At 43.3% G+C, this 13,193-nt stretch overlaps 1 protein-coding gene across 1 annotated transcript in view; it reads left to right on the top strand.

Moving 5' to 3' along the window:
• The first annotated feature begins 6,347 nt into the window (after positions 1–6,347).
• HPSE (heparanase) overlaps positions 6,348–13,193 on the top strand; it is a 28,425-nt gene continuing 21,579 nt past the window's right edge. The window contains exon 1 of the mRNA XM_073002015.2: positions 6,348–6,635. Coding sequence (XP_072858116.2) covers positions 6,427–6,635 — 209 coding nt within the window. The 5' untranslated portion in view covers positions 6,348–6,426. The remainder of the gene's footprint in view (positions 6,636–13,193) is intronic.

The raw sequence follows: 13,193 nt of genomic DNA, 5'->3' as shown, positions 1-13,193 counted from the left end.
TCAATGTACAGTACTGTATATAATTACCAGACTTTCTGCTGTGCCTATTAGCGACTTTGCTTGGGCTTGCAGGTCTGTCTCAGCTCCAGTAGTAGAAATCAAATAACTAATTATGACACCGATTGAACCTGGTGTGCTAATGGGCTTGTTTTTGTCAGTTTCAGGGGATTATTTAGTATGAAATGATAAAGACAAATAGTATGGGGATGGTAGAATAAGCATGTGTCTAGTAACCTGTGTGAGGGCTACAGCTATAAAAAGCAGATAATTCAGTCAAATTGCCTTGCTCAACCATGACCATTCTAGAGGAGCAGCTTGTGGACCAAAAAAGGAGGTTGCCTCACCCCCAAATTTTGTGGAATTCACCCTAGTCTGGACAGAAGCTGCTCCCCTTTTGTGAAGGGCAGTTTTGCTTCTGCAGCAGGGACTGTTCATGTAAATCTGTTCATCATGTTTTCTTCTATCTTTCCTGACAAAAGTAAAATAAACAAGTAATGCAAATATGTAGGAAATAAATACTGTACATAACCTATTCCAACTTGCATGGTGTGTCCCAATAAGCATGATGTGGGTTTCCTGTTCACCTGTTTTTTTGAGGAAGCAGCTTGAGCAGAATGAGTATGTACCTTTTTTTAAGTTACTAGATTTTCCAACTAGAAAAATTATACAAGAGTGCAATGTGTTCCTCCATGCCCTTAAAATAACTTAGGAAATAATTCCATAGCCTTTCCAGTGGTAGGTCGAGTGTTAAACTAGAATAGAGAGATCTTGATTCAGATTATGTGGAGATACTTGGAATAGACATGGGAATACATTAAAAAAACAATCACAATATTTGATAAAAATTTCTGATCAAATGAATATTCATTCCTTTGTATTTGTGAATTCCAGAGACCCTGAAGAATACAAAGGGATTAATATTTCACCATTCGGTGGATTTACACTTATGAGAAAATAATAAAGAAAATGTATACATACCTATTGGAATATGATTTGGAGGATGAGAGGATAAAGGAGAGAATGATAAAATGGGCAAGTAACTTTGGTTATAATATTGATCATTGGACAATGGTGTGGAAAGAGTTTTATAAAATGATTAAGCCAGTAAATTTAAGAGAAAATATCCTCAAAATGTTTTATAGATGGCACTACACCCCTGTAAAGCTGGCAAAAATGTCAGAGGGTAGCAGCAATATTTGTTGGAAATGTAAACAAAAAAGTAGGAACTTATTATCATATGTGGTGGACATGTGAAAAAGCCAAGGGTTATTGGTTACAGCTGTGGGAAATAATAAAAGGAGTCACTCAACAGAAACTAAATTTTAAACCTGAAATAGCACTACTAAATATTATGCCAGAAATTACTGATAAGAAAATTAAATATTGTTTGATGTATATACATATTTGTAGCAGCTAGGTTACTCTGGGCCACAAAATGGAAAAGTGAAGATACACCTATGATGGAGGAGTTCCTGAAGAAGCTGTTGGGTATTGCAGGACTAGACACACTCTCAGAAGCACTACGAGAACAACCAAGGGACTATGCAAAACAAAGCTGGAACTTAATATATGTTTGGGCCCAGGGACCGATCAAAGCTTAGGGCAAAATGATTTATATGTGGGTTTTTTTCAATGCCCTCTGGAAACTTGGGAAATTTAGGACTTAATGAGGTTGGAATCTGTCCTCAAAAGGGGGAAGGGGGATAATTTTTTAAATTTCTTTTTCTTTTTTTAAATTTTATACTTTACTTTGTAGTTTGTAGAATTATATGTTGAAATAAAAAAACTATTTAAAAATATTTCACCATTCGGCCCCCATAGACTAGCCTTCCCTTTCTGCCTATGGGCCTGCTGAATAGCTGAATTCTTGTTACCAGTGATTTGGCACAGGTTGATTGAAGTGACATGTCACAAGAGTTGCAATACTCTACTGGTTCATGTGGAATGTCAAGCCTATTTGTGAGACATGAGATACAGTAACTGTAGAATTTGGGCTAGCTTGAAAAACGCCCCATGTTCCAAGTCCTTGTGCCTCTTATTTACAGTACTCTCCACACACACTATATTCTTTGTGACTTTCAGTGCAGAAAACAGATCTATTTCATGCACCTATTAGACCAGAGGGGGCAAAATGCAGCCATCCTGATGTAATTTCCATCAGCATCACCATGGCCATGGGATTTTAGTCTAGCATCTGTGGGAGGCTCCTTCTACTGGCCTCTGTGCTAGAACTCCTAGACTGAAGAACAAACTTGTTTGTTGTACAGATGGAGAAAGAGCAAATCTAACTGCAAAGTTTGGGAGAGGGAGGGAGAATACAGTTGAATTGCAGAAAAACCACTCCTCAAACATTTCATTCTCATAATTCGTTCTCTATCGATATTTACACAAACCAACCCCTAGTCCAATTTTTTGTAGAGGTGGGATGTTTGTGGACCAAAGGGGAGCTTGCCCCAAAATTTCATTTCGTCTCCCTTTTTGTTTGTTCAGTCGTTTAGTCGTGTCCGACTCTTCGTGACCCCATGGACCAGAGCACGCCAGGCCCTCCTATCTTCCACTGCCTCCCGGAGTTGTGTCAAATTCATATTGGTTGCTTCGATGACACTGTCCAACCATCTCATCCTCGGTCGTCCCCTTCTCCTCTTGCCTTCACACTTTCCCAACATCAAAGTCTTTTCCAAGGAGTCTTCTCTTCTCATGAGATGGCCAAAGTATTGGAGCCTCAGCTTCAGGATCTGTCCTTCCAATGAGCACTCGGGGTTGATTTCCTTTAGAATTGATAGGTTTGTTCTCTTTGCAGTCCAGGGAACTCTCAAGAGTCTCCTCCAGCACCACAATTCAAAGGCATCAATTCTTCGGCGGTCAGCTTTCTTTATGGTCCAGCTCTCACTTCCATACAACACTACAGGAAAAACCATAGCTTTGACTATTCGGACTTTTGTTGGCAAGGTGATGTCTCTGCTTTTTAAGATGCTGTCAAGGTTTGTCATTGCTTTCCTCCCAAGAAGCAGCCGTCTTTTAATTTCGGGGCTGCTGTCTCCATCTGCAGTGATCATGGAGCCCAAGAAAGTAAAATCTGTCACTGCCTCCATATCTTCCCCTTCTATTTCCCAGGAGGTGATGGGACCAGTGGCCATGATCTTAGTTTTTTTGATGTTGAGTTTCAGACCGTTTTTTGCACTCTCGTCTTTCACCCTCATTACAAGGTTCTTTAGTTCCTCCTCACTTTCCGCCATCAGAGTGGTATCATCTGCATATCGGAGGTTGTTGATATTTCTTCCTGCGATCTTAATTCCAGCTTGGGATTCCTCCAGTCCAGCCTTCCGCATGATGTATTCTGCATATAAATTAAATAAGCTGGGGGACAATATACAGCCTTGTCGTACTCCTTTCCCAATTTTGAACCAATCCGTTGTTCCATATCCAGTTCTAACTGTTGCTTCCTGTCCCACATATAGCTTTCTCAGGAGATGGATAAGGTGGTCAGGCACGCCCATTTCTTTTAGGACTTGCCATAGTCTGCTGTGGTCCACACAGTCAAAGGCTTTTGTATAGTCAATGAAGCAGAAGTAGATGTTTTTCTGGAACTCTCTGGCTTTCTCCATAATCCAGCGCATGTTGGCAATTTGGTCTCGAGTTCCTCTGCCCCTTCGGAATCCCGCTTGTACTTCTGGGAGTTCTTGGTCCACATACTGCTGAAGCCTACCTTGTATGATTTTGAGCATAACCTTGCTGCCGTGTGAGATGAGTGCAATTGTCCGGTAGTTGGAGCATTCTTTGGCACTGCCCTTCTTTGGGACTGGGTTGTAGACTGATCTTTTCCAGTCCTCTGGCCACTGTTGAGTTTTCCAAACTTGTTGGCATATTGAATGTAGCACCTTAACAGCATCATCCTTTAAGATTTTAAATAGTTCAACTGGAATGCCATCACCTCCACTGGCCTTGTTGTTAGCCAGGCTTTCTAAGGCCCACTTGACCTCACTCTTCAGGATGTCTGGCTCTAGGTCAGCAACTATATTGTCTGAGTTGTCCGGGATATCCAAAACTTTCTGATATAATTCCTCTGTGTATTCTTACCACCTCTTCTTGATGTCTTCTGCTTCTGTGAGGTCCCTTCCATTTTTGTCTTTTATCATGTCCATCTTTGCACAAAATTTTCCTCTAATATCTCCAATTTTCCTGAACAGATCTCTGGTTTTTCCTTTTCTGTTATTTTCCTCTATTTCTTTGCATTGTTCATTTAAGAAGGCCCTCTTGTCTCTCCTTGCTATTCTTTGGAAGTCTGCATTCAAGTTTCTGTAACTTTCCCTATCTCCCTTGCATTTTGTTTCCCTTCTCTTTTCTGCTATTAGTAAGGCCTCGTTGGACAGCCACTTTGCTTTCTTGCATTTCCTTTTCTTTGGGATGGTTTTTGTTGCTGCCTCCTGTACAGTGTTATGAGCCTCTATCCAAAGTTCTTCAGGCACTCTGTCCACCAAATCTAGTTCCTTAAATCTGTTCTTCACTTCTACTGTGTATTCATAAGGGATTTGGTTTAGATTATACCTGAGTGGCCCAGTGGTTTTTCCTACTCTCTTCAGTTTAAGCTTGAATTTTGCTATGAGAAGCTGATGATCAGAGCCACAATCAGCTCCAGGTCTTGTTTTTGCTGACTGTATAGAGCTTCTCCATCTTTGGCTGCAGAGAATATAGTCAATCTGATTTCGATGTTGCCCATCTGGTGATTTCCATGTGTAGAGTCGCCTCTTGTGTTGTTGGAAAAGGGTGTTTGTGATGACCAGCTTGTTCTCTTGACAAAACTCTATAAGCCTTTGCCCTGCTTCGTTTTGAACTCCAAGGCCAAACTTCCCTGTTGTTCCTTTTATCTCTTGACTCCCTACCTTAGCATTCCAGTCCCCCAGAATGAGAAGAACATCCTTCTTCGGTGTCAGTTCTAGAAGGTGTTGTAAATCTTCATAAAATTGTTCAATTTCAGTCTCCTCAGCAATGGAGGTTGGTGCATAAACTTGGATTATTGTGATGTTGAAAGGTCTGCCTTGGATACGTATTGACATCATTCTATCATTTTTGAGATTATATCCCATTACGGCTTTTCCCACTCTTTTGTTGACTATGAGGGCTACTCCATTCCTTCTACGGGATTCTTGCCCACAATAGTAGACATGATAATCATCTGAGTTGAAATCACCCATTCCCATCCATTTTAGTTCACTGATGCCCAGAATGTCGATGTTTATTCTTGCCATCTCCTGTTTGACCACCTCCAGCTTCCCAAGGTTCATAGATCTTACATTCCAGGTTCCTATGCAGTATTTTTCTTTCCAGCATCGGACTTTCCTTTCACTTCCAGGCACGTCCACAGCTGAGCGTCCTTTCGGCTTTGGCCCATCCACTTCATCAGCTCTGGAGCTACTTGTACTTGTCCTCCGCTCTTCCTCAGTAGCATGTTGGACGCCTTTTGACCTGAGGGTCCCATCTTCCAGCATCATATCTTTTAGCCTTTTGTTTCTGATCATGGGGCATTCTTGGCAAAGATACTGGAGTGGAATTGCCGGTTCCTACCCCAGGTGGATTGCGTTTAGTCAGAACTCTCCACTATGACCTGTCCTTCTTGGGTGGCCCTGCACGGCATAGCCCATAGCTTCTCTGAGTTACTCAAGCCCCCTCGCCACGACAAGGCAGCAATCCATGAAGGCAGCCACAGAACCCCTGTTCCCCCCGATGCCTGGCTATTCTGGTGGGATGTGATTCCCCCCAATCCCCTTTAAAAGAAAGGAGTCTCCCGTCGCTTTGATGAATCCTCAGTAATGGCACGCTCATTATTGCCTAATTCAGGGGGGGTCCGGTACTCCCCTTGTGCCAAAGACAGCAGTTGATGCCAGTGGACAAAGTCGGGGTGCCCGCTGTGTGCGCAGAGGAATCAGGAAAGCCTGTGTTTGCCCCAAACTCTGGCCGCCCGTCATGCCTGCCCTTCCCTCCTCTCCCGCAACGCAAGGATATGCTCACTCTGTACATGCCCAGAGACACTCCCGCCCTTGCCCCGAAATCCTGAGGCCAACATTCTCCCAGTGTCGGGACGGAGCTGGTAGTGATGGGGGGGGGCGATGTCTGCTGAGCGTGGCTGGAATCCCACCCGGCCTTAGCAGGCGCTGGTTCAACAGGGCGTGGGGATTCCTCCTTCCATGTTCCCCACCATCTCCACTTTCCGATCCGAGCGACTTTTGGAGCGCAGGCTCGTCCGTGCTCGATCCCAGCGGAGGGCGTCGGGTTTTTCTACCCCGGAGGCAGGGCAGCGCTTTCGGTGTGTGTGTGTGTGTGTGTGTGTAAAGGCATGGGCCCTCCCTCTTCCTCCTCCGGTTCCCGAAGGCAAGCGGCAGGAGGCGCCCGGACAGCCGCCTGCTTCCTCGCCGGCATTCACCCGAGGAGATGCTGCTGCTGCCGATCCTGGCGTGTCTCTGCGCCGGAGCGCTCCGGATCGGGGTCTCCTCGGCGGAGCCTCCCCCAGCCGGCGACGAGGCGGCCGAGCTGAGCATCCCGCAGTACAGCCGGCCGCTGAGGCAGGTCAACCCCTCCTTCCTGTCGCTCACCATCGATGCCAACTTGGTCACGGATCCCAGATACATCACCTTCCTGGGGTAGGTAAAAGAGGGGGGGTACCACCTCGTCCCCTCCTGACAGCTGTTCCGTTCGGAAAATTTTTAAAAAAACACCAGATGTTCAACAGGTAAAGCTTTCTGTCCACCATAGCGCGAGGGAAAGCTTCACCTGACCGATGGCTACCTGCCCGGACCGGCGATTTGGAGGGTGGAATGGAATCGCTAAAACCGCGGCTGCTTTTCCATCAGTTTTTCAAGGGCTCCTATGCGGAGTCTGGAAAAGTTACTGTTTTGGGACTACAATTCTCAAATGCCACTAGCGGGCATGGCCATGTTAGCTGGGGGCTTCTAGAAGTTACAAGCCAGAAGAGTAACTTTTCCATGTTCTGCATGTCCAGAAGTTTTGCAGTTTTTTGAAACTTGGTTTCTCTCTGGATCTGCCTTTAACTGACAGTTCCCGTTTAGAAACGAGCCTGGTGGCAGCTCCTTCGGGCTTGAATATAGAAAGACAATGGCCATCATCCCCTGGTTAGTTGTGGGCATCAGACACGGCTTTTTGTGATGCCCCAAAGGGCAGTGGACAAATGCTCTCTTCTCGTTAAAAGTGCTGGAAAATGGTGGCATAAAACTGAAAAATAGGTTCTCAGAGCTACATTCTGGCTCATTTTAAGCCATGACCGTACTGCAACAGTACAGATGTTGTCTTTTGTGGGACATTTAAAAGTGATAAGGTCGTATACCAAAGTTACCGGTATGTGTAGCATTCACCCTCATTTGAATACATCCTTGGTCGAACAAGTTTGTGTGCACTCGCACTGCTTCAAAACCTGCAAGATCTGTTTAACCACAAGATGGAAAGCAAAGTATGTATGCTCCATGGGCAATGGTGTTTTTATTCATCTTTTAAATATTATAATATGCTTTTTAAAATTCTTAAGACTTGTAACTTGTTGAGTTTTAGTCGCCTCTATTTTTTAACCCTTTGGGGCCCACCTGGGTCCCTATATCAGGATGAAGGTGGCATAAAAATGTTCCAAATGGTCAGTGCAACCAAATGAAAAGTTACACTAACGTAACTCCATTAGTGAACATTTCAGCTGTGAATTGCATCATGTTACGTTAGTGCAGGTATTTACTGTTGTGTACTGAGCAACATCTTAAAAAGCAGAGACATCGCCTTGCAAACAAAAGTCAGCATAGCCAAAGCTATGGTTTTTCCAGTAGCGATGTATGGAAGTGAGAGCTGGACCATAAAGAAGGCTGATCGCTGAAGAATGGATGCTTTTGAATTGTGGTGCTGGAGGAGACTCTTTAGAGTCCCCTGGACTGCAAGGAGAACAAACCTATCCATTCTGAAGGAAATCAACCCTGAGTGCTCACTGGAAGGACAGATCCTGAAGCTGAGGCTCCAATCTTTTGGCCATCTCATGAGAAGAGAAGACTCCCTGGAAAAGACCCTGATGTTGGGAAAGTGTGAAGGCAAGAGGAGAAGGCGACGACAGAGGACGAGATGGCTGGACAGGGTCATCGAAGCGACCAACATGAATTTGAGCAAACTCTGGAAGGCAGTGGAAGACAGGAGGGCCTGATGTGCTGTGGTCCATGGGGTCACAAAGAGTTGGACACAACTTAATGACTAAACAACAAAAACTGAGCAACATATTCATGCTGACTTGTGGCAATTCACAGCTGAGGTTTACACCAGTGGAGTCACACCAGTGAGTGTTACTGTTAAGATTCTGGCTAATCAATCAATCCCAAATATCTTCATAGCAGCAAAAGCCAGCTATTTTTTTAAAAAAAAACTTCCCCTTTTCTTTTTTTTTTAAAACACCAACTAGCATGATGAACAGTTCTGAAGAACTCAAAAGCATGAATGCTTAATTTTAGTCTGCAGTACTCACTGTGCTTGGTCCTTTTTCGTGTGTGTTATTTCCGTAATTTTTAACCCCACTTGTGGCTTTTTGGTTTTCCTTTGTGTTCATCAACCAACACAACTATCTTTGTTTTCAGAGCTTAAATGTGTTTGCAAGGCCAGTCCCAAACAACCACTTCATGATCTTTCACATTACAATTCTTGGCTTACTCCCAGCCAAGTTGAAGTTCATGCTACCATATTTTTTCACATTACCCTTCTGCTATAGGGAGGATGGGTTAACATAAGTAGAATTAAGAAGCAATTGTACTCTTAATTATCTACTTGCCTAAGTATTTTTGCTTTGCCATTTCCTGTGGTTCCTTCTTTGTCTTTTAGTTGATGACATATGTATCTCGGGAATCCTGTTTTTCATGGAGCAGTGAGAAAGCAGTCTTTTTTTTTTTTTTTTTTTGCACAGCACAGAGCTACAGCAAACCAGTCTAAAATGCATCCATGCAAAGATTTCAGCAAAGTCCTGGGAGTAATTTACTGTGGGTACAAACTGGCACATCCTATCTGTGGATAAATCAAAATATAGCACCTTTACTACTGCCCTCATACATGCATTGGACCTTTAATTAGCCAGTTTACATTAACTGCAGATAACAGCGGAGTGGAAAAAACCAATGTTCCTGGAGTCAAAGCAATCTGATTGCCTTCCCATGACAATGAAATTCTTGCACATGTGAAAACAAGTTTATCTTGGGAAAATGGTATTGGGCAAAGTACTGTATGTGGAAACTTGCTGGCTTAAAAATTTCAGCTACTTCAGAGAAAAATCAAGACAGGGACCAACTGAGCAGATTATAATTACAAGTCTCCCTCAAATATACCATCCTTTATTGCATAGTTAGATTTACCTCAACTGGAGTCTCAAAAGATTCAGTCAGAGATTCTGGTGTTGAGAAAGAATAAAAATGTTTCTCTTCTACTCACAAAATCTTCATATCAGAATGAGAAAGAAAGCATATACACTTGTTACACAGTTTGAGATCTTAACTGGTTAACTATTATTTTTGACTAAATGGTTACATAGCAACATGTAAAGTCCCTTCCACCCAAACCTCTGCAAAAAAGCATAATATGAAGGTTGCTAAGATTTTCTGATTTCCCAGTAAAGACAATGGCATACATTAATAACACACAAGACTGCAAATCACTTTTGCAAATGAGCAACAATAACTACAGTTGGCGCCACCCGCCTCTAAGTAAGGTAAGAGGGATTCCTCTGAAAAATAACGTTCTACGCTCTAAGAACATGACTGCAGAAGAAGTATACAACTTTAACGTTGAGCATGAAGAAACTGAAATCGTGAAAGATTTTGTACATATACTCTGGTTCCACCATCAATCCACATGGAGACTGAAGTTAAGGAATCGGTCGAAGACTGAGACCAGGAATGGCAGCAATGAACGAATAGAAAAGATCAGCAAGTGGAAGGATTTGTCACTGGGGACCAAGGCCAAGATCATTCACCCTCTTGTCTTCCTGGTAACTATTATGTATGTGAAAGCTGGACAGTGAGGAAAGTTAACAGGGGAAATAATCAATTCGTTCGAAATATGGGGCTGGAGGGGAGCTTTGTGGATACCCTGGTTTGTCAGAAAGATGAAAAAGTGAGCAAATCATATATATATATATATATTTAAGTCACCGTCCCAAGTTCAGGATAAAATTGCCATGCTGACCAAAAAATTCAAGGTCCCATTATCCAAAAAAAAGAGTAACTTCCATAAGCTTTGCATTTATCATGCTGTTCTTTCCTCCTGTGCTTGCTGTTGTTAAGTGCCACAGTTCTATTTAATTCCCAGTACAGAGATGTGAGAGGGGGTTGGTGTGAACTTAGGACACTCTGCACAATCCATGTGTAGGCTGATGGATCTTAAAGGAAAAAATATATATTAAGATTTATCCGTTGGATGGGAGGAACCTCCAGGCATCAGACTTGCTCCTTCCCCCTCCCAACAGGCTGTGAACGAACATGCTTGTCTGTTTTCTTGCTAAGAGAACTTCAGCGGCCATAAACTGACCTTAGCTGACACAGATCCCTGCAAAGGGAGGCTACATCAGTTATAAACATGCTGTAGATAAGCAGCCGCCAAGTACTTCCTGGTGGAAGCTGATCGAGCATCGGAGTTAAATCAAGGTCTCGCCGCCAAAAGCAAGTGATGCTGCTCAACAATCATGTCCCCGAGCTCATCGAGTTGTATTCAGTTGCGTTGAGAGTCAGGCTCCCTCACTGCATCATTTATTTCTGCTTAGCAACTAAAAAGGAGATAAATAAGTGTATGAGTGTATGTGCCCCTTTTCTGCCGGTGTGGCTGGCCTTGTCCAGACTCAGCATCCAACATGAAGTGTTAATTTCGTGGTTGCAGGCTTTGCTTGTTTTGAACGGGAACCGACTGAGGGTGAGGAGCAGGTGGCGAAAGTCTCAAAGACTATGATTAAATGGGCTGAGTTTTTGGTTCACGACAGGGATTCTTAACCTTTGTATCTCACGTTCCACCAATCGCTCCTTCAAAAAGCTCAAGTCAAGTGGAAATAAAAGTTCCACTTCAGAGATGCCTGTGTTTACAGCCATTCTTATGTTCATTATTTACAGTAAATTATACTGTAGGAGAAGAAGGGGTTGGGAAAACAGGGAGTGTTTAAAGTTACTACTGTATAAGGATGCCAAAGGATCACAGACAAATAATCCATCAGGGGTGTGGGTCAAGAGGGTTACAGAAGGGCGTGGAGATTGAGGGAAAATACATTCCTAGCAATTGTTGTAATAATCCTTGGTTTTTGTTGTTGTTTAGTCATTAAGTCATGTGGGACTCTTCATGACCCCATGGACCAGAGCACAGCAGGCCCTCCTGTCTTCCACTCCTCCCGGAGTTGTGTCAAATTCATGTTGGTTGCTTCGAGGACACTGTCCACCCATCTTGTCCTCTGTCATCCCCCTTCTCCTCTTTCCTTCACACTTTCCCAACCTCAGGGTCTTTTCCAGGGACCATGTTATTTGTCAGACCGTCTCTCCCCAGTGTCATCTGCCCAACCCACCAGATCTTCTCAGGCTATGCTTCTGAGAGAGGCCCCAAAGTCTTCTACAAGAGGCAGGAATCAGCTCCTGGAGGAGTTACGCTTGGCTCCCTTCTTGTTGTCATTTAGGAGGCAGCTCAAAACATTCTTTTTCAGGGAGGCCTTTCATATCGACAGATTGTTTATCTCCTGCCCTACTCCGATTGGGAAACTGTTTATGGCGTCATTGTTTTTTATGTTGTCATGTGTCCCAATTTTACTCTTTATTGTTTGTTTAATATCTGTTTTATTTTATTCTCAAACTGCCCAGGATAGTGCTTCTGCCCTAATGGGATGGTATATAAAATAGACAGACAGACAGATGCTCCCGTGCCCTGCCTAGATTGCTTCTCTGTGTTACAAGTGACAATTTGGTTCAAATTTTTAGAAGGAGGGGAGGGGGAGAGACAAAATATTGAGGCACTTTAGCAGATTTCTTTTCATGCGAGCTTTTGTGGATCACGGGTGCTGCAGTGCAACGACATCTGGAAGGCTACAAATTGCTAGAGCTTGCTGTCATTTGTTGATATGTAAAAGGCACCCTGCACGTCATCAGGAGCGTCCTTTCTTGTTATTCCATCACATATCCAGTAGTTACTGGTGACGAAAAAAAATTCTGGGCCAGATCTCATGTCAAGGCTCTCCGCCCAATTAAGCCCTGGAGAACAGGAAATTACAATAGCTGTGGTTAAGCTTAATCAAACTTGCAGAGGCAGATCCTCAGTAAACAAGGCATCCGGAAATGCCCGTCCGGTTTATAACCTTGCTGCTCTTTAGTGAGAACCATTATAAACCTGTTTGATCCTGCATCTGCCAGCTCTGAAGAATCTAGTCTGACTTCAAAAGCTGCAGGACTGGCCTTTCAAGCCACTTCCACATGACTTTTAGATTCCTAGTGCAAATTTTGCAAGGTTTATATTTTTAAATGCCTTCTTTATTTATATTTAGCTGGCTGGTTAGCTCAAGTGGTTTAGATATCTGTCTGCAGAGCCATAGGTTGAAAGATTGATTCCTCGCTGTGCTTCTTATGAGTACAGCCAGCCTGGGTGGCCTTGGGCTAGCTGTGCAGTACAACGGTGCCCCAGAGGAAGGGAAGGGTAAACTAGTTCTGAGCATTGTCTACCTGGAAAATCCTGAAAAGGATCACCGGAAGTCAGAATTGACTTGATAGCACATCATGATGATGATGATGATGATGATGATGATGATGATGATGATGATGATGTTGAAGAAGAAGAAGAAGAAGAAGAAGAAGGAGAAGGAGAAGGAGAAGGAGAAGAATTAGACTTGTTGTATTTAGACCAAATAAATAATACATAAATTTAAGAAAGAAAACCAAAGAAACAGACAAAAAGACGCTGATGGTGAGTCACAAACAGCTGGAACAAACCAGTCAATGAAAAATCCTCAGTCCATCTTGTCACTCTCTTTCTCTTCCCATAAGCGATAAACTGTATGATCAATTTAAAACAACTATGGGGAGGGAGAGAGAGCATCTGAATTTCTTAAGTCAGTTACTTCTTGCTTACTCAAGTTTGCCTGATCTGAACGCCCCTCCCTCACCCTTACTGATGTTTGTGCCATGGACGGTGTGAGGACATGGAGGTTAAACAAC

Source organism: Pogona vitticeps, chromosome 5, assembly GCF_051106095.1.
Source record: "Pogona vitticeps strain Pit_001003342236 chromosome 5, PviZW2.1, whole genome shotgun sequence".
Lineage (NCBI taxonomy): Eukaryota > Metazoa > Chordata > Lepidosauria > Squamata > Agamidae > Pogona > Pogona vitticeps.
Note: the sequence above shows the minus strand (reverse complement) of the source record. Positions and strands in the feature narration are given on the sequence as shown.